General features: G+C 41.8%; 1 protein-coding gene across 1 annotated transcript in view; it reads right to left on the reverse strand.

Annotated features, from left to right (window-relative positions):
• Positions 1 to 21235, reverse strand: part of LOC104556352 (guanine nucleotide-binding protein G(q) subunit alpha) — a 136596-nt gene extending 115361 nt beyond the window's left edge. The window contains exons 1-2 of the mRNA XM_062017534.1: positions 21153 to 21235; positions 20523 to 20694 (exon numbers count right to left, since the gene is read on the reverse strand). Coding sequence (XP_061873518.1) covers positions 20523 to 20658 — 136 coding nt within the window. The 5' untranslated portion in view covers positions 20659 to 20694; positions 21153 to 21235. The remainder of the gene's footprint in view (positions 1 to 20522; positions 20695 to 21152) is intronic.
• Positions 21236 to 23953: the final 2718 nt, after the last annotated feature.

The following is a 23953-nucleotide window of genomic DNA, read 5'->3' on the forward strand; positions in this document are numbered from 1 at the left end:
GGTAGCAAGGATGCTTCAGTGCAGGTGGACTGCAGCAGATGTTCAGGTATATCTCTTACTAAAGCAAGTATACGTGATAAGTATCTACAAGTACAAGAGTTGCAGTATCATGTGGAAGAGCTGCAAGAAACCATTGGTAGGCTCCATAGCATTAGAGGAACATTGATGGAGACTGACAGATGGTTCCACAATCATGTACCAGCCTCCAATGAAAAATCTTTTACTCCATCTTGCCCATCAGAGGACTTTGATCTTTGATGACGGTAATTTGTTAGGGCAGGATGGAATACACCTCTCTCATGAGTGCACTGGTATCTTTGGGAATAGGCTTGACAATTTGGTTAAGAGAGCTTTAAACTGAAGGACTTGAGGGATAGCAAGCAAAATGGAAAAGTATGTGCCACCCTATCCAACAAGGAGACAGGTCAGAGCAGGAAATGCAATGATGAGGGCTTCTCAGCTGCACCCTGTGATGAGACACAGAAGGCTGGCTGCCCAGAGGGAGTGTCTAACTGTGGAGGATACTCTTGCACCCACGCAGTTAACCCGGTATTCTCCAGTGAGAGCCTGCACTGCCTAGACACCAATGCATGCAGCCTGGGGAACAAGCATGAGGAGCTGGAGATGTAGGTGTGGACAAAGGGCCATGATCTCACTTCAGTTGCACAGACACAGTGGGATAGCTCACATGCCTGGAGCACAGCTACAGGTAGCTATGTATTATTTTGAAAAGAAAGGCCAACGAGGCAAGAGGATGGAGTGGCTCTATATGTGAGAGAGCAATTAGAGTGCACTGAGCTCTGCCTGGACAAGGATGAGGGGCAGATTCAGTGTTTATAGGTGAGAATTAAGGGGCAGGGTAGTGTGGGTGATACTGTTGTGGGAGTTTACTACAGGCCACCTGGTCAGCAAGAGCAAGTGAATGAGGCCTTCCACAAACAAGTGAGAGCTGCTTCATAATCCCTGGTCTTCATGGGGCACTTCAACCATCCTGCTATTTGCTGGCAAAGCCACTCAGCCAAGCACACACAGTCCAGGAGGTTCCTACAGATTGTTGATGGTAACTTCCTGTCACAGGTGGTTGAGGAACCAGAGAGGAGGGGTGTGCTGCTGGACCTCATACTGTCAACTAAAGAAGGTCTGGCTGGGGATGTGAAAGTTGCAGGCAGCCCTGCAGTGAATGTGAGATGGTGGAGTTCGAAAGCCTGCATGGAAGAAGCAGGACACAAAGCACAATTGTGACCTTGGACTTTAGACAAGCTGATTTTTGCCTCTTCAAATATCTGCTTGGAGGAATCTCATGGGACAGGACACTACATGGTAGGAATGCCCAAGAACACTGGTCAGTCTTCAAGTGCACACTTCCTCCAAGCCCAAGATCAGTGTATCTCCACAAGGAGAAAATCAGGAGAAGGATGCAAGAGGCCTGTGTGGATGAACAAGGAGATACTGGAGCAACTCAAGTAGAAGAAAGAAGTCTATGGAATGTAGAAAAAGAGCCTGGTCACTTGGGAAGAGTACAGGAATGTTGCCAGAGCATATAGGGATGAAAACAAGAAGGCTAAAGCCCTTTTGGGTCTTTAACCTGTCAAGGGAAGTAGAGAAAAACAAGAGGGCTTATTCAAGCACATCAGTAGTAAAAGGAAGATCAGAAAGAATGTAGGCCCGCTGCTGAATGAGGAGGGTGCCCTGGTAACAGAGGATGCAGAGAAGTCAGAGCTACTGAACACATTTTTTGCTTCAGTCTTTACAGCCAAGACTGGCCCCTGAGATGCCCAGACCCTGGAGAACAGCGACAGTCTGGAGAAGGGAAGATCTTCTCTTCAGTAAATGAGGATGGGTTTAGAGACCTGTTAGGCAAACTGGACACTCATAAATCCCAGGGCCCTAATGGAATGCACCCACAAGTGCCAACAGAGCTGGCTGACATTATTGTTAAGCCACTGTCCATTGTTTTTCAATGATCATGGAGTACAGATGAGATGCTGTTGTAGTTTGGCCCTGCTAGCAAAGAAGCACCATGACAGTCTCTTGGTTGGTGTCCCCCATTCACCCCCACCCTCATTAGCCTTTCCTCATAAGAAAGATGCTCCAGTTCCCTGATCATGTTGGTGGCCCTATGCTGGACTGTCTCCAGAAGTTCTCTGTCCCTCTTGAGCTGGGGAACCCAGCACTGGACACAGCACTCCAGATAGAGGAGAGGGGGATGAAGGGGAGAACTTCGCTCAACCTGCTGTCCATACTCTTCTTGATGCATCCTAGGATGCCATTGTCCTTCTGGCCACAAGGGCACATTGCTGGCTCACGGTTAGTTTACTATTAACCAGGGCTCACAGATCCATTTATGCAGAGCTTCTGTCCAGAAGCTTTATCCCCAGCCTGTACTGGTGCATGGGATTGGTCCCCATGAGGTGCAGGACTCTGTTCTCTTGTTGAACCTCATGAGGTTCCTCTCTGCCCAACTTTCAAGCCGGTTGAGATACCACTGAATGGCAGCACAGCCTTCTGGGGAATCAGCCAGTCCTCCCAGTTTGATGTCATCAGTCAACTTGCTGAGGGTACCCTCAGCCCCCTCATCCAATGACAATGTTGAATAAAAATGGCCCCATACTTCCACTGGCCACAGCGCTCCAACTTGATTCCACTCTTCATGTATTTAAAGTGGCATTTCTATCAGAGACAGATTTTACATTAAACACTACAGTAAATTAATCTTGACTTACTGAGTTGCATCCACTTGTGTTTGTATACACATACTATTCTAATAGCTTTCCAGTCTGCCCAAAAACTTCAGAATCATTTTTATATTGAGACCATCCTGAAAATATCAGCAATGTGCTATGGTGTTTCTGTCGGATGTTTAGTTCATTATCAATCAGGGCTCTCATGAGGTTCCTCTCTGCCCAACTCTCAAGCTGGTCAGGATCTCACTGAATGGCACAACCTTCTGGGGAATCAGCCAGTCCTCCCAGTTTGGTGTCATCAGTAAACTTGCTAAGGGTACACTCTGTCCCCTCATCCAGGTGGTTGATGAAGATGTTGAACAAGACTGGCCCCAAAACCCATCCCTGTGGAACTCCACTGGCCACAGGACTCCAACTCAATTCTGTGCCATTGATCACCACTCTCTGGGCTCTGTCATTCAGCCAGCTCTCGATCCACCTCACTGTCCACTCATTCAAGCCACACTGCCTGAGCTTTCTGATGAGGATGTTCTGGGAGACAGTGTCAAAAGCCTTGCTGAAGTCAAGGTAGATGACATCTGAGGCTCTCCCCTCATCTAACCAGCCAGTCACACTTTTGTAGAAGGCTACCAGGTTGATCAAACAGGATTCCCCCTTGGTGAGTCCATGTTGACTCCCCCTGATAACCATCTTATCCTTCATATGTTCATTGATGACATTCAGGATGAGTTGTTCCATCACCTTTTCAGGGATAGAGGTGAGGCTGACTGGCCTGTAGTTTCCTGGGTCATCCTTCCTGCCCTTTTTGAAGACTGGAGTGACACTGGCCTTTCTCCAGTCCTCAGGCACCTCACCCATCCTCCATGATTGTTCAAAAATTATGGAAAGCAGCCTAGCAACCACACCAGCCACTTCCCTCAGCACTCTGGGATGCATCCCATCAGGACTCATTGACTTATGAGTATTAAGTTTGGCCAACAAGAGGAAGATCTTGCACTCAGGGCAAGTTCTCTGTTGTCCAGACCATCCTACTGTCCTTGCTGGACTGGGCCGTAAAGACTAAAGCAAAGAAGACATTCAGTAGTTCTGTCTTCTCTGCACCCTTTGTCACTTGTGCACCCTCTGTGTTTAGCAGCAGGCCTGCATTCCCCCTAATCTTCCTTTTGATGCTGATGTACCTGAAAAAACCCTTCTTATTTCCCTTAACTTTCCTGGCTAGGTTTAATCCTAGAAGAGCTTTAGAACAATCTACCTAGCTTGCTGATGGACTTAAAGAGCTGTCTGAAAATCATAAAAAGATTACTGTGAACACAGTAAATTTGCATTATCAATAGGTCAAAGAGGTCTTCTACTTCAAAAAATCTTGGTGAGAGCATGATTTCTACTCTCTGTGAAGAAAGATTCTTAAGTGACAGGCAGAAAGGTAAGCTCTTATTACTGCAAATCTAAACATAAAAATTAATCTGTAGATTGCACCCTTACAGTCTTCTCAATGAAGGAAATCTGAGGTATTCCAAGGTACTTCATCATATAGCAAGACACTAGAAAACTAACACGCTCACTATACTTGGCTGTAGGAGGAATGCACACCAAAAGCTCTAAGCATTCATCACTTCTATTCTGTAACATGGAAAGGTCTGTGTTTTGTTTTCTGGGGTTTGTTTGGTTTGTTGTTGTGTTTTAAACATACTGAATACTGTGAGGGGAAGGGTAAGACCAAAAGACAAATCTGTGGAAGAAGCAAAGGCTTTAATACAATTAAAACAGGTTACTAAGAACAGACAAAAAGATAATCCAGCATTCAAATGGCTTTTGTCTTCCTTTCCTTTACTACTTTTCACAAAGAAAGAAAGAAAAGTATATAGCCCCAAAGAGCTGACTCAGACATTACTGGTATCACTCAAAGAGAGTCTGCAAAACAACTTATCAACAACTGCTTTTTCAGGTAAAGATGCAAAGAAATTATACCGGTTGAGGGCTCTGAAGACTACTTAAAATAAACAAAAAAGCAAACAAAACAAACCCCACATGGGGTTATGAAAAAAGGGAAAATTTCATTTTTAGAAAACAACAAAGAGCCAAGCACAACTACCTGATGTTTCTCACCTACTGAGGTCCAGAACTCCTCAAGGATTTCACTGTCTAGTTAACAGATGAGAACTGAGCAGTAGTTTTACATTAAAAGAGAGTTATTGATAAGCCAAAGTTTTTATTAAAGTGCAGCCTGACAAATGTCTCATCTCTCCCAAACTGAACTGGATGAGATGTTCTACCCTCATTCTTCCCTCTAGCACAGCAAATAGAGAAAAAGCTAAGGTGTGTGTCACAGTCTCACACTTCTCTCTCCCAGAAGTCATAGTCATCAGTGGACATCAAGACAGTGGATGATTTAGGGTACTGGATGTGGGACACTGGAGATGTGGTGTAGCACCACACCTGTCAGTTAGAGGGTACTCATTTACCTTCAAACTCTAGCTAGGAGGAGGGTTCCTAAAGAAAGCAATGGGAATAAGACTACCAGTTGCTTTGAAAGTTGGTGACTGCATTCCTACTCAACATTACCACAAGTCCTCTATGGGAAACTAGCAGCCCCTTTAGCAGGTATGCACTTACTCCAGAGTGACGTTCTACCAGATTTAGCTTGTCTTGGGAGCCAAAGCAAGAGCCAGCTGCTCTGCTACTTCAGCACTTGGCCTGAGCATGGCAGAGCTACAGACCAGCAGCCTGTGCACTTCTTAATCCACACTGTTTTCCCCTGACTTCAGGGTAATTTTGAAAAGACAGCCTGGCTGTTATTGATATGCATTTTAGAATAAACATACTTGGTGCACAGTACTCTTGTAGACAGTCATCAATCTTTTACATCTCTTCATGGGTGTACACACAGTGAGGATTAACCCTTATGTTTGCAAATGATCTGCTGACTTTGCAGCACTCTTGTTAGTGATGAGTGTTGACAAGGGAGAAGAGAGCATTTTTTTAATCTGTCATGTTTTTAATCTAGAAATAATTTGTCTTCTGCAAAAGGAAAGTGCTGGCACTAGAGAGGGCATTTCTAAGCACTGCAGAAAGCAATCAAGTCTGTGATCCCACCCAAGTGTCACCTGTCAGGACACTTTGGGACTGGTTTGGGCTTACAAGCACAGCTAGCACCATGCATGCACATGGTGTTAGGGCACTGCCAGAGTGGGTGTACTCAACCTGGAGGGTTTCAGTCCTGCTGGGTCTACTCAGTTGATGATGATTTGCCAAACCCCTGAAAGCATAACTGCCCTACTTTGCCTCACGATGCTGGCAATGCTGAGGAGACTGACACTGGATTTGGTCTGGAAGTCCCTCATCTTCAATCAACTGCCTGAAGCTACAGACTGCCTCAGTCCTGTAGATGGTCAGGGATCACCTGAAAAACAGCTCTACACTGCCCAACACAGCACATAATCCAGGGTAACAAACTAACTTGCTGTGTTGCCCACCAGAGAGATGTAAGCAAGAAAGGCAGCTATCCCCAGAAGAGCATGGTAGCATATCACTACTGGTCCTATACTAGTCTCTCTTGTCTATCTATTGGGAAGCCTAACCTCAAACTCATTACCCACCATGCAGAATAAGAAGAGGTTACACACTCCACTAGATGAAGAACGTTTTTTCCAGGGCATACAGGAGCTCAGGTAGCACCTGTGTCAATGCAGAGTCCAGTCCCTTCAGCTGTCTGTTTGTAACAGTCTGAGAGTTAAACAGTAAGCAGGAAAAAGTATCCTGTAAGCATCCCAGAGTCTTTGAATTGCTGCTAAGTCTTGGAACATTTACAACTCCTTCATAACCAGGAGCACTCCACAGATAACGATAGACCCAGTCCCTCTAGAGAGGATACAGAATTCCTTACTTACAGCAGGCCTCTAAAGACAGTGTCCCTCAAGATGCAATCTGAAGCTGTCTTCCTGTTTCACAGAAGTGCTAAGCAGCTGCTAACAGCATTCACCAAGCACTGACCCTTACACAGAAGCACTGGTGTAGAATCACAGTATTTGTAAGGCAGATGAGCTGTGAAGACCATGCATGCAGTACACAGGAGCAGCATGCAGGTACCTCAAGGCACAGGCACAGATAGGTGAGATAGCTATTCCATTAGAGTGGACTCCACTTGGACTAAGCGTCTGAAAAAAATCAAGGTGCTTGTTCGACTGTACCAAACAGAAATCATGAGAGCACAGTTGTATGTGTCCCTAAATGACACTACATTGAGAGAGATTACTCTGAATCTTGAAAATCAAATAAATGCCTCACATTTCTTATCCGGACACTGAGTTTGAAAAACATTTCTGTTCCACACCAGAATAAAACAAAACAACCTGGAGGTGAACTCCTAGATAGGTAATACACAACAGTTTCATTCTGCGTTCAGTCCCTGGATATCTGTGGAAGATGAAGTTGCAGAGTTTGGACAGATTTTGTTCTTAGAAAAGGTGAAAAAATATTCTGAAAGGCAGCCTGGCCAGAGAGGTAAGAGTATTGCTGCATTATTGAAAGTGAAGAATGGGGTGGTGTGGGCCATTGCATTTACTTAGGAGAAAAAACAAAATAAGATTAAAATTAAATGAAGAAACTAAATAATCTAGGTGCCTACATGATGAACCCAAAGAACTGCCAATATACAGATTAAGATTTTAAGAGGGAGGTATAAATGAAGCAAAGGTTAACACAAATGATAGTGACTAGATTTTCTTATACTTCAGAATTGGCTTGCAGCCAGTGATCTTTAATGTTTTCAGTTTAAATTCTAATAAAGAAGAAACATCAAAAAAGCTGGTGCCACAGCAGATGACTAAGGCACAGCTAATGTGAGAGAAATGATTGGGGCTCCTTCCTTAACGAAAAGGGAAGTAAGTAACAACTCCCAGAGCCATGTAACTGATACTAATGGTATCAATCGAATTAACCCTGTATTTCTGCAAGTTTACAAATTGTAATTTCTAAACCAGAAAAGCAGGACACACAAGTAACTCTTAAGAAAAAGAAAGTATGGCAGAATTATAGTAAAAAGTAACTGCAGAAGCATGTGATTACAACTGTATACCACTTACTGTTCGTAAACAAAGGAAGTCCAACATCAGTAGCACAGGTATGGTATAAGTACACTATGTTTCATGAGAGCTACTTCAGCAAAAAACTAATGGAATTACAACTGTCAACAACTGGATTTATATTTAAAATGAAAATAACTGGCAGTCACTTCAAAATACTTTTATTAAACAGCCCCAGATAGCCTCAATTTCACAAAACAAATAAAACTCCAACCCTAATAAAAGCAACCTGGACAGGAGAGCAGGTAAAATGAGAGAATTGGAATAGGTAAGCCAAAAATTGGTCAAATTTCACAAATTGTTATCAGAACAAGGATCAAATGAAGATAACTACAGCTTCACGTGAGACCTCACTTTTTTTTTTTTTAAATCACAAGACCCCCAAAAATATGTTAGTCTCTCACTAAACTGCTGCTGTAGAACACTTAATACTAACACATAAAAACACATTCCTAGATTTGCAAATACTTCTGTCTGGTTTTAGGGAAACACATACCATATTTGCAAGGACAATGAAAGCATTTTCATTGTAGCACTCACTGAAGGTAAATGTTACAAAGGCGCCACTGAAGTTAGAACACTGTCACTTAGCAGGGCTGGCTAGGAAATTACACTGCCTTGTAACTCTTGAAATATCACCAAAAAAACTCCCTAAAACATGCAATTGGGGTGACAGAAAGAGAATACAAATCAAGAGCTATGCAGTCAAAAGACTTCAGATGATTTGCTGTACAAAGTCAATGGTTTTGAGGAACTAGGCATCTGCTAAGCAACTGATCACACAACAAATCAACATAACATGCATTAAACAACAATTGTTTAAACAGTAAGTATTACATAGGTGAAAGTCCTCAACAGACAGCTGTCTTCCAAACAGGTTCCCAGCAACATTAAGACTAGGGTAAGAAAAACATCTTCACCAACAAGACAGAATAACACCGAATAAGAAATTATTACTGACAGTACTTGTAAGTAATACAAATCAGGCAAAGATTGTGCATTTGAATACTGTTAAATGTAAGCTTGTCAAACAATGAATGAACATATCCTGAAAAACAATCAGAAGAGTATTTGGAGTTACAGCAGAAAATCACCTAAACATAAACAGTCTAATGTCATGGCTCAGAAGGCCACTCTTTTGTGTACAGCTCAACAGAAGCATCCCAACTAGCAGAAGAAAAACTTTATTCGGGTACTGGCAGTAAAAAGTACATACATATCCATGTTCAATTCTCATTCTTTGTATTTGAGTAATCATGATCAATAGCTGGAAGAGACAGCTATAAGAATGACTAGAAAATCAGAAAATTCATCCTACAGTTACAAAGTTTGGACTTAACTACAAGTCATCCAGATTGAGCCATAAGAAGGGGATATTGTACTATTTTTTTTGTCCTTGAAATTGTTAATAAATGTAATGTTCAAGAAGATGACAAATTTAAATCATGAGCAGTGTAGTTATTTTCTTTCTTATCTGAAGTCATAAAATAAATTCCACAACAAATAAACAGGTTACCAGACAGGCTGCTAGTATTTTGTGGAACAGCCATGTATTTTGGTTCAAAAAACACCCCACCTCCAAAAACGATATACATCACCTGCCCCCTCAAAAAAAAAAAAAAAAACAAACAAACCCAAAAAAACCCCAAACCCAAAAAAAATGAACAAACCCACAAAACCCACATAAGCAATCTGAGAACTACTAAGCACAGTGACAGGTACCATTAATGTCACCACACCCAAACTACAGTCTAGACTTGTAAGTTGAAATATTACTTTAAAAAAACTTTTATTAAATCAACAAATAAACACTTGTTTGGCTCATGGCTGTGTTCTGAGCACTTCCCAGAATTTCAGCTCTGCACATAAAAAACTTTGCAAAGAAATGGGAAGGTATTAGAGAATTGCATGTCACTATGCAGAAGTAGCTTGGTATCATATAAACAAGACAAAGCAAACCTACACAGGCACAGAAGGTGATGACCTGCTTCTCCACCTATGAATTATTCCAGAAAATAGGGTCTCTCCTTAGAGATAGAAACAACTAAAATATAAAGCAAAGACATTACAAACTATTGTCATGCAAGGGGGCTATCTTTTTATTAAGCTATTCTAACATAAGAATGTGCTCTAATAGCTTAAAAAATCATACATAAAGTAACTTTGCACAATTACCAACAAAAAACCTGACACTTTATTTGGCCTTATTTTTAAATAACAAAATCGATATACACATTTCCTCCTGCTTCACTGGTTTTCTATTATTTAAAGGGAAAACTCCACAAATAAAAAAATGCCATATAAAAAGTTAAATAACATGCTCCTCACTTTACTACATGAAATAGTAGACCAAAAAATGTCTGGAAATCAGAAGATTCAGCTGAATTACTTTCTGAGAATAACCAAATGAAAACTGCATTAATAAAACTAACATGATTGCATAACTAAAAAAATAATAAAATACAGGCACAAAAATACTATTACCCAGAGAGTACTTGTGAGAAATTTGTCGAAGTGAAATACCTTAAAGGCATACATATTAACTTTACTTTTCAACGTCAGAGGTTTGCATTTGTCATTGGGAGTACAGCCACAATTAAGCTATTAGCAAATTCTGTTCATGTTGTTTATCTGGTTTTGGTTCAAAGGCTAAAATCTTTAGAGAGTAGCGTAAGTTTAGTTTTTAATCTTAACTAGATTTAATCATTAATAGTAGTGTATTACTCTGTTGTACAGACAAACATAGAACAAAACAACAGTGAATTGGAATTTGTTATTATCATGTCTTGTAGATAAGACAAAAAAGTGAACAGAATTAAGTAAATAAACCCCAAGAGAATAAAAATTACTCTGGACAAAGAATGTTTCCAGATTCTTGTCATCACAGAGGTACTAAAAGCCAGGCTTAGATGATTCTAACACAAGACATCTTTAAAAGTAAAATATTACTGACACTAATATCAAAATTTCATCAAACATGCCACTAGTCAATTTCATTGGAATTACTGAGTTTAAGTAATCTTATTTCTTTTTGTAGAAAATACTCTATTTTACAATTTGTTAAAAGCAAATTTACTTCTGAATTGTCTATTCTGCTTTTCTATGAAATCAGATACTAAATACGAGGACACTGTCATGTAATTGAAACCTGTCTTTCTATGAATGGGAGTATGTTTACTATCTCCTTTAGCTTCTTTACCATTTCAATGCTGAGACAGACAGATACCATGAGGTAACTGGACACAGGACCAAAAAAAAAAAATCTCACATTACTTCTTCTCAATATTCCCTTTTCCATAACAAAAGGTATTTTATGTTACACTTTCAGAAGGAAATAATAAGGCATTGCTGCATCCAGCAATTGAGCTGAGAAGAGGTACATCTTTAATTCCAGTAAACTACTTACTCCTAAAGCAGTCTGATCATAGAATTACAGAATAGTCTGGGTTGGAAGCGATTTTCAAAGATCATCTATTCTTAAAGCCCCTGCCACACGCAGGGACATCTTTCACTAGATCAAGTTGCTCAAAGCCTGGTCCAACCTGACCTTCAATACTTCTAGTGATGAGGCACCCACAGCTTCTCAGAGCAAACTACTCCAGTGCCTCACCACTCCCACAGTAAAAAATGTATTCCATGTCCAATCTATATCTACCTTCTTTCAGCTTGTAATCGTTTCCCCTTATCCTAACACTACAGACCTGGTAAAAAAGTTTCTTCATCTTCCTCATACATGTCCTTTGTATAGTGAAAGGCTGCAACGAGGTCTCACTGAAGTACTGTCTTGTCCAAGCTGAACAATCCCAACCTTCTCGGGCCATTTTTATAAAAGAGGTGTGTCATTCCTCTGACCATTTTTGTAAGACTTGCTCCAAATCACTATGTCCTTCTTGTATTTGCGACACAGTACTACAGGTAGCATCTCATGAGACCAGAGCAGAAGGGGAGAATCACCACCCTCAACCTGCTGACCACACTTCTTTTGTGTTGGCCTCTGAGCTACAAGTGCATATTGCCGGCTCAAGTTCACTTCATCCGCCACTACTCTCAAGTCCTTCTCCACTGGGCTACTCTCAATTCATTCATCCTAGTCGGTATTGCTGTCCAGGGTTTCCCCAACCCAGGGACAATACACTCAGGGCCTTGAACTTGGCCTTGCTGGACTTTTTGAGGTTCATAAGGGCCCATGCCTCAAGCCTGTCAAGATCTGCTAGCTGTGTGTTATCTGGAAATTTGCTGAAGGTGCAACTCAATTCCACTATCAATGTCACAATGAAGATACTAAACAGCACAAACCTTTGAGGGACACCACTCATCACTGTTTCCACTTGGACATTGAGCCACTGACCATAACTCTTCACATGCAGCCACCAGACCAATTCCTTATTCATCTAACAATCTATTTATCAAACCAGTATGTCTCTAATCTAGCAGTAAGAATGTTGTGGGAAACCATATAAAAGGCTTTACAAAACCCTACATAGATGCCACCTTTAACTCTTCCTTTGTCCACTGATGCATATTCCATCATAGAAGACCAATACATTACACAGGCACAATTTGCCCTTTGTGAAGCCATGTTTGCACTTCCTTGTCTTCCATATGTTTTGACATATCTTGACACATTTTACATATATTGCAAGAGTTCAGTAATCTTAACACTGAAGCTAAGTTATAGCCGAAGTTTTGCCATGAGTTTTAGCACTGCCAAAGATGTTTCCTCATCTTGGCAGTTCTACACATTAAAAGTGTTTCTTACAGGGGTTTTACACTAAATATTTTTGTTGTTACATGTAACACCTATAACTTCCTAGATGAAAACCCTACACAAAAAATTAATTTAAAAGGAGGCTTGATGGATTAGGGGACCAATAATGAGATAAAGGGACTTTGATCTAAATCTCTTTCAATAATGGTCCAGGTCAGCAGCATTCAAAAGTCAGCCAGACAGCTGCTCGGTGGCCTGCTCTCTGAGATAAGCTACTGATCTCATAATCATTCACAATGACCAGGTGCATACATCATAACCATCCTTAATAAAAACTGGCAGCCTCAGCACAGGAAAAATTAAACTGGCACGAAGACTGTCACTCTTTTTGAAAATACTTCTAAGTGTCAGGTTCTCTCTAAAGGTCACTTCCAAGCCCTACCATTCGATGATTCAATCAACACATAAACATGAAATCAAAAAGAGCAAAAGGGAATTTAACCAGGGCTATTGAAACATACACATAAGATATATGTTCTATGCATTGGGCTTTTTTTTTTCCAGCACAATCATAGTGTCTTAGTTTCTAGACTACCGTTATCTTCTTTTTACAAACAAGCAAAAAAAGAAGTGGGAAGTATTGTAAGAATCGTTATTTTCCCTCCTAAAAGATCAGCTGAGTCAAAGCCAATTACACTTGTATTAATGGAGTGCTTATGGGAGAGGAGGGAATGGCTGGCTTGTTGGAGGTTTTTTTTAAGATTTCTTTTTTATGAACCATCTTTGAAACACCTTCACTATGAACATAAATGTTGATTTCAATGCCACCTAGACACTCCAAAGTGGCAAACATCAAATTTATCCAAGCAACAGGATGGCTAGGTAAAAACCTACTGAAGATACATGAATGATGCTTTTAGTTTTCAGCGTTGAATTTCCATTGTTTTAACTTGTCTGAGATAAAACGGCACATATAGTGCTTAGTAAATTCATTGTTAGTTAAATGAATGTTCAACAAGTGGAACATTTCCCAAATCTGATTTGTTCCTATGGAACTGATGGTATCTTTCTCAACTGCTATGCATTTGATTTTTTCTGGACTTTTAAGCTAGCAATTGCTGCTCCAGAAACCATCTGTTGGACTCTATTCACCCAGAAACTTGGGCTGGAACAGCTTTCAGCATTTTCTTTGAATATTCTCTAGTACAAGCAAGATAATTAACACTGAAGACTTAGAAGTCAAAAACTCTCCTGTGATGATTTTACAGAACAAGGAGAACAAAGCAACTTTCCTCACCTTACAGAAATGTTTTCACTCAGAACAAAGACTCTTGCCAAAGATTATCTTGCTTCTTTTGAGTCTGCAGCTGGTAGAGCAATACTTGCACCAAGCAGGAGTGTACTAGCAACCAGTGAGACACATCTACTAAGAGGACTAGGCAGTAATGTTTATTCTGTGCTGTAAGAGCAAATATTGGATTTTTTTTCCTAGTGGAGCATTTTAAAACATACTTAAGACATGTTCACTATCTAGTATCTAATTTTACAAAATTTTGATCAAGAAAGGGATTTATTTGGGGCAATTTCATGGCTACATCAAAACCGAAATATTAATTTCTAAACTCTTTATTCATGTTACTGAAAAAAAAAAAATCTCTTAACAGGCCAGGTTTACACCGTATCCAATTACACCAGATTCCTACAGAACAATAAGCCCGAGTTCTTGTCTTGAATATAACCTGGAGGTGGCTAATCTCATTTGGGAAAAAAAAAAAAAAAATCTGATTTGCATTCGGAGATACTTACCAATTCTAGAGCTCTATTTGTGGTTAACTTTTAAACATTGATCTCTTCAGAGAAAATTTTAGGGAAAAAAAGAGGGGAAAAAAAAAGAAATATAACGTATTTCAAATGTTAACTGTCATTTCCACAGCTTCCCTTAGAGAAAAATCAAATCCTGCTTCAACAGATTTTTGTTAGCTGAAGCTGAGTCCCAAAGCACTTTGACAAGGAGTATCACAGCATTCTCCTAGGTATGAAACAAAAGGCATTGACAATCAATGAGGACACTGGGTAGACATTGAATCCAACTATTTGCTGCGGCAAAATTGGACTTGGGCACTAGACAACACTGTCTGGTCCCATTTCTAACAGGTATTTCTTCCACATGCAGAGAAGGTCAATCTAACTCAAACAATACAGCTTGTAGATAAAGGTACTGATACAGACAACAGCGTTACAGTATCTTTGCAATTTACTGAATCACTTTGTGTTTCCACCTTCAGAAACTTTTCCATGTTCTGCTGCTTTGTTCAAGCTATGCATATATTGCAGACCACCTTCTTTCTCCTTAGAGATGAACCACCATGATGTGCCTGCCTAAACCACATCAGCCATCATCAGTAGTGTGGTATATGATTCTGCCTGAGTGGATCAAAAAAAAGGAGGGATCCTGTCTGGTGGGTTTGGTTTATGTAATAGACACACCACCTTGTCAAATGTAGAACGAAATCAACAAAAGCAGTTTTCTGTTGGCAACTTGATCTGCATAGGGTTTCTGACATAAAATGCTACAGTACAGTTAAAACACTAAGTATTGTGTGCAAGTCAAGCAGTTTGATTATTCAATGACATTTGACCTTTGAAAACCCACAGAGCACAAAAATCTGCAATCACTCTACAGTTTAGTCTCTGTCATTACTTACTGGGGAAACACTGTCCTTTCAGAACATTTAAGATTTAATCTCAAATTTAGCTTGAAAAAAATGTTTGTGCTGTTCCTGGAACTCTCCCCGCACTTTCAAAACTTTCAACTTCTAAAATTGTAGTATCTCTTAGACTCATTCCCTCCAGTGTTAATGCATGTAACTTTTGCCAGAGTTAATAATATGCAGAGTCTGCTGCATGGTTCTTTTTTTAACACTAAAAGCACTGCATATATGGCTTCCTAGTATCTTCTAGATTCTAATTCTTTCTTGGCTTTTTACTGCTTTTCTGTTCCTCATTCTTGTCAGTCAGAGGTATTATAATTAGACTACATAAAAAGTGAATGCTGAAAAATTTCCATAATCACTGTTCATACATAGTAGCATCCATGTGCAAGAAAATAATTTTTCCTGAGTCTGATACTTTTCAGCAGGCCAAGAAAAAAAATGCTAAGTGATCACAGCATTCTATTACTGCAACAAAGCCGAATTACCATTAACCACACATCTACCTTATAGTGTTATTTTGCACTTTCTTGGGATTAATTTTGTAGATACTGCCATATTATTTCAAAAGAAATACTTCCTACAAAATTGACACTGCCATTATACATCATCAAAAAGAATTTGATTTGGCTAAAAAGCAGAACTATCACTCTTATCTTTGCAGCATACATTCAAATGTCCATTCTCAAGAGATTCTTGTGCTCAGCATCTTCACTTCTGAATTAATTCAATGTTGTTTGTGAATATAATATTTGGAGCAAATTTGTTGTCATTTGTCTCTGACATGACTACAATGAAATTAGGCAAATTCTTCAACTACTCGGGCCTTCTGCTAGCTCCTATCAACTCCAGTGGATGTAGATCACTTTTAAAGAAACAAAACTGGAAGAGCAGTAACTTCTAATAGCAGCAAACAAAATATCCCTTCACGATGCACTAGAAATTAACAAGTATGTTCTTTGATATGCTCTAAATACATATGGTATCACACCAATATCCAGATGACTACTTGTGTTTCCCTAAAAAAAAAAAAAATACCAAAGTATATACTGACATAATTCTACAGTGCCAACCTATTCTATGATTCCATAAAAATCTATGAAAAATTATACAAAGGTGTTCTGCATCCAGAATGAAATTATATTTGCAAAGAAACAGCTTCTGCTTAATACAAGATACTGACCATCCTACTTACAATATACATCAAGGTGTACCTTAACTATTTGTTCATTTTACAGTTGTAAATATTTATTGTGGTAACTACCTAAAATTATTTGAAAGTGTTCAGTAAGCACAGGAGAGATCAATACAAATACAAGTTACGGGAAAAGTAAGGAAGCCTGCTTGTTTCTTCAGGTGAAGGAAAAGTTACATAAAAACTAGCATCCTCCATTGTTGGCCTAATGGACTCACTTCCCCTTTAACTTCTCTAGAGAATGCCTAAGCCTTTGCTAATTTATCAAGTTCTGCATGTAAATCTTTAATTTGGCTAACACAAGTACAAGAAAACAATTGCATATATATCCCGCATGCTTACTGGCTATTCCCCTTATGCTCAAAGTCTAAGACTGGCTGATGTTCACACTAATTCAAATGCTTATTTTCCACCTGCTTCCTTTGGTAACGTGCAGAGAATAAAAGGGCACTCATTACCAGGCAACCCTCTTCACTGACACATCTGCTACCTTAAACACAAGAAACATCTACCCTTCAAAAAAACCCCACATTTTGCACATGACAGTAAGTATCCCACAAAACAGTAAATAGCATCACACACCTCCAGAAGTTAACCTGGCCAAGGTTTATAGATATATAGGCACAGCTAGCCAGCTTGCACGATACAGCTAGATTATTTTCTTAGACACTCAAGGCATTTCCAACTGAGAAAACAGTGTATAATATATAGTGTACAGGCAGAAGTTATCCAGGATCAAAGGTTTACGGCTACAAACTAAATGCTGCTTTCCCAGACCATGCAAAATTTCCAAGGATGACAGACGGAATGATACACATCGAACTAGAGGACGTGGCTCTTACTACTTAAAAACAAATATATACATATATGCTTATAACCATGCAGACTACTGTACATTCTGTTTGGCGTATACCAATATAAAGCATTAAAACAGCTCTTTTTTTAAATTACAAAAACGATGTGTTTTTACAGCTAACAGCAAACAATGGATAGATATTAAGAACTGCAGGCTCTGGAGAACAATCATAGGGTTTTACAAAGCGTTCACCAATAATGAAATCCAGAAGAATTCAGAAAATAAATGAGATTAAAACCAAATTCAGAGAAAACTAAATTTGCTCAAGTATGTCTCACAACATTACAGCTAAGTTGTGCTAGTTCAACTAACACTATGTTAACAAGATTCAACATCTATTTCTGAATTCTGGCTTTTCAGAATTACAGTAGTAAAAAATTACTTTGTCCTGTTCTACAGTTATGTACAATAAAATACACAAAAGTGGTATTTTAATGTTTAATCACAGAGAGGCTTTATTTTTAAACTAATACTTAAAAATAACCTTAGCATGCAGTAGAGGTTTTCCATAAATGTCTCAGCATTTTAAACCATTTGATCCTATGAAAAGTAAAAATATATAATCTTAAATACAGAACAACAGTGTATGGAGCACAGTACATGCCATAGACACTTTACTTGTGCCTTAAAACCTTGTGAGTTAATAAAAGTTTTTGTTTTACAGTTGCAACAAATTTGAAGAAAACTCCTGGTCAATTAACGTGGCTCATCCTAAATGGTGCATGTACTCCCCTTACCAGCCACGGAGTATGTCTCACTCCCATATTCAAAAGCCTTTAACCCCCTTAGGGTTTTAAGTCTCATAATGCTTTACAAAGTTGAACTGCAAAGTCAGAACTTCTGGGAAAAAAAAAAGGCCAAAAAAACCCACAGAACAACCAAAACAAATATGTTTGCCTAGATATACATAAAGTTAACCAACAGTAGTAATCCAAGTTTAAAGGAGAAAAGACATATAATGGGTCCTTTCAATTTCATTTTTTAAAAAATTACTTCAAGTTATTTCACATGGTCTTTGTGCTATCCATCTCATCGTTTTTAATGACTGGTCTTCTATTTTAGAATGATTTTGTCTAACTCATAGCCCTCCGAATGGCCCACACAAGCTAACTTCATAACTGAGCAACTGCCTATGCTGTAGAAGCAGCAAGAGTGACAAAATAAGTGTTGCCATAAACCTAAAATAAACCAACTAATAAAAAAGTTATACTCAAAATTTGTTTAAAAGTTGAAACAATAATCTCTAAATCCCACAAGTCCTACAGTTGTTCATAAGTATACTGCATTTTACTCTATGAGACCATTAAGTGTTAATCCAAACAGCTGCACATACACACACGCTTTCAGTCAAATATACAAGAGACTGACAAAGCAAAAGATCAATGTGTTCACAATAACAATTTCTGTACTGCTTTCATTACTTGAGTGTACTGATGATGCTATGCTTATACCTTCACAAGCACGTCAGAACTCTCAGTTTGCACTGATGATGATGAATGCAAAAGTTTCACACACACTCAACAGTTTTCCCTCCCCCAACAGATTCTATGGGTTGGCTTTTCTCCTGTTCTTCCTCAAGTCACTACACGCCACTTGGCCCACGGCAACACCAGAACTGGACCCCAGCCTACTGCCCTTACACTTCACCTTACTGGTACTTGCAAAGCAGAACAACCTCTGCATTACTGACTGCAGAAGCAGATCTTTGAACTCCCTCTCTGAGTAACATATATTGGTATCATTATATAAATTTCCTATCTTTTTCAAAACTTAGGAGAAGTCTCTAGCACTAGTGCAAGAAAAATCAGGAAAATCTGGACCCAAGTAATAATTCAAACATGTCAACTGCCCCTCCTAAAGCAAATGTGTATCTTTAAATAATTACACTCAAACATTCACAAAATTAAGCAAAGGCAAGCTAGCTAGCTATTTTCTATTTTATTTTCTTTGTGAATCTTGATAAAAGTCACAACGTTCAATTCCACAAACCAAAACCAGGCCAAAATAAGACAGAATGTTGTTTTGGAGAGTGCTGCATTAGTCTCCACTACTCCCTTCACACACCAGTTACAGATCACAACACTCTTCTCGGTAAGATAAGCTGGAGGAAATACCATATTCATATGGAAGCGCTAAAACACACAGCGCTACTGTGACTTTTCCTTTCAACTCTCTTTACCTCACTGAAAACGCAGTTTATTTCCCCCACTATAAATCACTATTTTCATATACATGACCCAAAACAAAAATCTCCAGCATAAACATCCCGCATCCACTTGGCACATACCCATTCATCCGCTCAACCACTGTGGTGCAGACATATTCAAGGCCTGCGAGTCCCAGGCAGAAATTGTATTACTGCAGGAGCTACATGACATAGTAAAGCATACTGGATATGGACAGATATATTTTAATTCAAAAGGTTTACTTAAACACAAGCCAAATTTCTCCGAGATAAACACTGCCTCTGCATACTTGTTGCTCTGAAACAACAGCCTCTGTTTTAATTAAAAAGAAGTGACACAATAAATTTTATTTCCTGACCAATGGGTGGATTCAAAAGATATTTAAGATCCTGTCATCCTCCTGCCTACTTCAGGTTAGTTCTTAGCTCTGCACATGCATCTGGACCTTCACGGTTCTCTTTTCCTTCTAAAAACTGGCCTAAAGTCTAAGTATAACGACCCTCTTCTCCCAGTTTACCTCATTAAACAGAAATCAAAATAGAAAATGTAATCAGCGGGCCAACAACCTTCCCGAGGCTGGCAGAACAATTTAAGCATTACATCCGCCACTGCCGATCGGGGAGCAACTTCCCCTGCGAATCCCTCCGATGATCCCTTCTTTGGCACTGCTTTCTCATACACACCGCCTCCGACATTTGCCCTTCGCCCCGCACCCCCTCACTCACCCGCCATCCTTCCCTTCTCCATTTTGGAACGCTGTTCCCCTCCGAAACGAGCCCACTAGCCTGAGCTGCTCTCCCGGCCGCCGGCGATGCCAGCAGGCAGCCACACACGCCCCACGGCGGCGAGGCCACGGCCTGCGGCTCCCCGCGGCGGAGGCGGCGAGAGCCCGGAGGCAGACCAGCCGGCCCCGCCGCCGCCCCGGCCTCGCCGCCGGCTGCCTCAGCCCCCCCACATAATGCGCCGACGGGAGGGAGCTCGGAGCGGCGGCAGCGATCCCTGGGCTGCAGCTCCAGCGGTACCTGGGGCGTGCATGCCGGCGGCGGCCCGGGGCTAAGCGAAGCGGCCGGGCCGAACCATGAGGCGGCAGCCCGCACTCACCCAGCAGCAGCAGCTTCAACTCCCGGCGGGCGTCCCGCTTGTCCCGGCGCAGCTGCCGCTCGATCTCGTCGTTGATCCGCCGGGCTTCCTTGGCTTCCTCACTCAGGCAGCACGCCATGATGGACTCCAGAGTCATTCTTCCCAACTGGTTCAGATACAACCCCCACCTCCCCTAAAATCGCACGAACACTCTCACACACGCACCCCGCCGCACCGGCCCCGGGGGGCACAGGCGCTCTCTGCCCGGGAGCCCCCGCCGGGCACCGCAGGGCAGGCGCAGGCAGCTGCCTCGGAGTACCACAGGGGCGAAGAGAAAGAAGCAGGGCCGCTGGCGGTGCGGATCCCCGCTCCCTGCCGCTGACACCCACCGCTGCCAACTCCTCCTTTCCCCTAAATCATGCACCAAACAACATGGAAACATCCACCGCGGCAGCAGCAGCGCTACCCAGCCGAGCCGCTGGCCACTGCCACCCCTCGCCCTGCTGCTTCCCTTCCCTCACCGCCGCCCGCAGCCAGCACGATCCCCGAGTGTCCCTGGCGGACGACACCCCCACCGCCCACCGACGCGACCACCCCACCCCCTGTGGAAATGCTAATACCCGCTAATCCCTCCTCTGACTCCGCACACACATTTCCCTGCCGCTCCCGGCGCACTCGAGCGGGAGCTCGGCTCCCGCGGGGTGGTTGAGCTCGCAGCTGCCCGGTGACCTCAGCGCGCTTCCAGCGGGAAGAGCTTCCTCACAGCCGAGCCTCCTTCCCGGCGGAGCGGCCGCTCGCCCCTCTGGAGGGGAGAGCCGCTGCCGCGACCCACCCCTGCCCTGCGAGGGAGGGGGAGAGAGCTTCAGCAAGCCTCCGGGGAGGAAGAGAAGGCAGACAGGGGCCGGGCTCGCCCGGCTTTTCAATGGTTCGGCTGAGCGGGCGTGGTGAGGCAGGAATATGGCGGATCGTCTCTCCCGCTCTCCCCCAGTGCCGCTGCCCGCCGGGGGCGAGCGGCCGGGGGAGCCAGCCCCCTCCCCCCCCCCCGCCCCCCGCAGGATGCCGGCCCCCGCCCCCAGCCGGGCTCGGTTCCCCAAGGCCGCCCTTGCCCGCCCTGCGGCGGTGGCGGAGGGGAGGTACGGAAAAAGACCGCCCGGTTTCTCACACCAAATGGCCGCGAGGAAGGCAGCCTGTGCCGCTCCGTCCTGCGGGGCAGAGCTTTCCCTAGCGCCAGCCGGGGCGTTCGCCTGCGCTTCCTTTGTCTTTGGTCGCGGGGACGCACGTTTTTATTCCTTGCCCGTCTTAGAAGGGAGGACAGGGCTTGGCAAGGACGGAGGGAAAATGTGACAAGTAAAAGGAGGGAAGGGACTGGGCAGAGGAGCACTGCCTCCTCCACCTTCAGCCGGAATGGAAAGCCAGGGCGGGACACAGGTACGCCACCGGGCGATAGCGAGTTTTTACGCCTGCAGCCCTGACGCCCTCCCCCAGGGGTTCGATAGTACGCTAGGTAAACCAGACGTCCGGCACCAAACCGGTAGGATACCTGTCTGCGTCGCTGAAAGGCACCGCTACCCCTCAGTTCGTACCTCGCTGTTGAAACCTCTGTTCAGCCAACGCTGTGAGCTGCCACGCCTGTTAATTCAGCCCTGGCACCCCTTGCTTTTAGTCCCACTCCCAGAAAAGCTGTCCTAACAGAGCCTCCTGTAGCCCCCAGGCTGGTGGCTGCAAACGGACGAGATGTATTGGTGCAGCTTCTAGTTTTTGTGGACTCAGAAAGTCCCACACTTGCCCTTCCTTTTCCCACCTCCATATTAAACTTTTGGTATCTGAGAATGGTGTGAAATCTGCTGGTAAATTTGCGCTAGCCTGTGCAGGAGGGTATTGTTGTCAGTCTTCCAGCACGGGATGCGATGTGCTTTCCAGCACCTGTTTATATCTGTTTTGAAATCCACAAGCTCTTTCCTAAAACTCCTCATATGTACTGACAATATGAATTAAGGAATGCCATAAAGCATTAAGATCAAGGAGGAATATAAAAATGAGAATAAAATTATCAAGAAAATAATACATTCAATCAATTTTTAGAGCATCGGGGAAAAATGCTTTAAAACTCCCATGATTTTCACATAGCTCTATATTGTGTTAGTATATATAATGTATAAAAATGATTAATATGACTTGGAAAGTTTTTAATAATTACATTTATTTATTAAATGAATACATGAGTTTTCACAAAAATTGTGTAATTCTAGTTATTAATAAATTATATTTCATTCAAAGCATCCACTCTATTTTAAAAACTGTAGGTGTGTAAGTGCATCTAGGTAGTGATCTGTCTGTCTTGTGGTCCCAGATTAATGCGTTAATATTACACCAAATAGAGGTTTCTAAAGATTGAATTATAGAGACTGCTTACATAAAAATGTGAATAACAAAAAGCAGGGGTAGGGGAATTTTTTCATGCAATTAATTCTCAGTGTACCAGAATTCTCTTGTAAAAGCTGTGGCCCAAAAGGATGAAGATGGGTTTCTGGTTTAGGTCACAAGAGATACTCAATGGATGTTCTGCGCCTAGAACATCAGTACACAGAGTTCAGGTACTCTGCAACCATCTTCTGGCATCACGTCTAAAGAAAGGGTATGAACAGGTCAATGAGTTTTTAGCCTTTGGGGCTATAAAAATGCACCCCCAAACTGAGGGCACTGCAACTCTATTGAAAACTATATACCTCAGACAATACCCTAACATTCCACAACAGATGAAGTCTGACTCAACTTTCTTAACCAATGTTTTTATATGCTTGGTGTGGCAAGCATGCACACAGTGTACCTCAAATGCAGAACTGTCATTTAATTTTGAATTTTGTAACAGAAAAAGACACGCCAGGGACCATAAATTTAAAATGTATGCACCTCTCCCATTGACATAATTGGATTTTGAATCTCCACTGAATAAATATCTGCAGATTTTTAATGGATAAGCCACCTAGTCCAGAATCTGGCATCAGGAGATAGCCATAACACACTGGTTCACCCCTTTGCTCTGTGACTTGGTGGAAGTCAGAAGAACCCCATTATGAACAATTACGTGATAATAAACCTATGAGGACATTTCTTTCCAGCCCTCAAGTCCATAATGGCTGTTTTTTGTTTGAAACATGAAACATCCTTTATAAATACTTTATAAGAACTATCTCTGAATGATAGACACTATTATGGTCCATACAGATAATTATTATCCATAGATACAATCCATACTGTTACCTAATCCTGGACAGATACTTGCTGATAAGCCTCTACTGTCGCATTAATAATGTCATATCCCTCTATCCAAGCAGTCTCCAGTGGAGTGCATGGCTCATAGCAACCCATTGCCTGTGAGACCTTTTAATGTTGCTTACTACCAGAGGAAATTAAAAGTGAAAGTGACAGAGGGAGTGAGTGAGGTATGATAT

This window comes from Colius striatus, chromosome Z (assembly GCF_028858725.1).
Source record: "Colius striatus isolate bColStr4 chromosome Z, bColStr4.1.hap1, whole genome shotgun sequence".
In the NCBI taxonomy this organism is placed as follows: domain Eukaryota; kingdom Metazoa; phylum Chordata; class Aves; order Coliiformes; family Coliidae; genus Colius; species Colius striatus.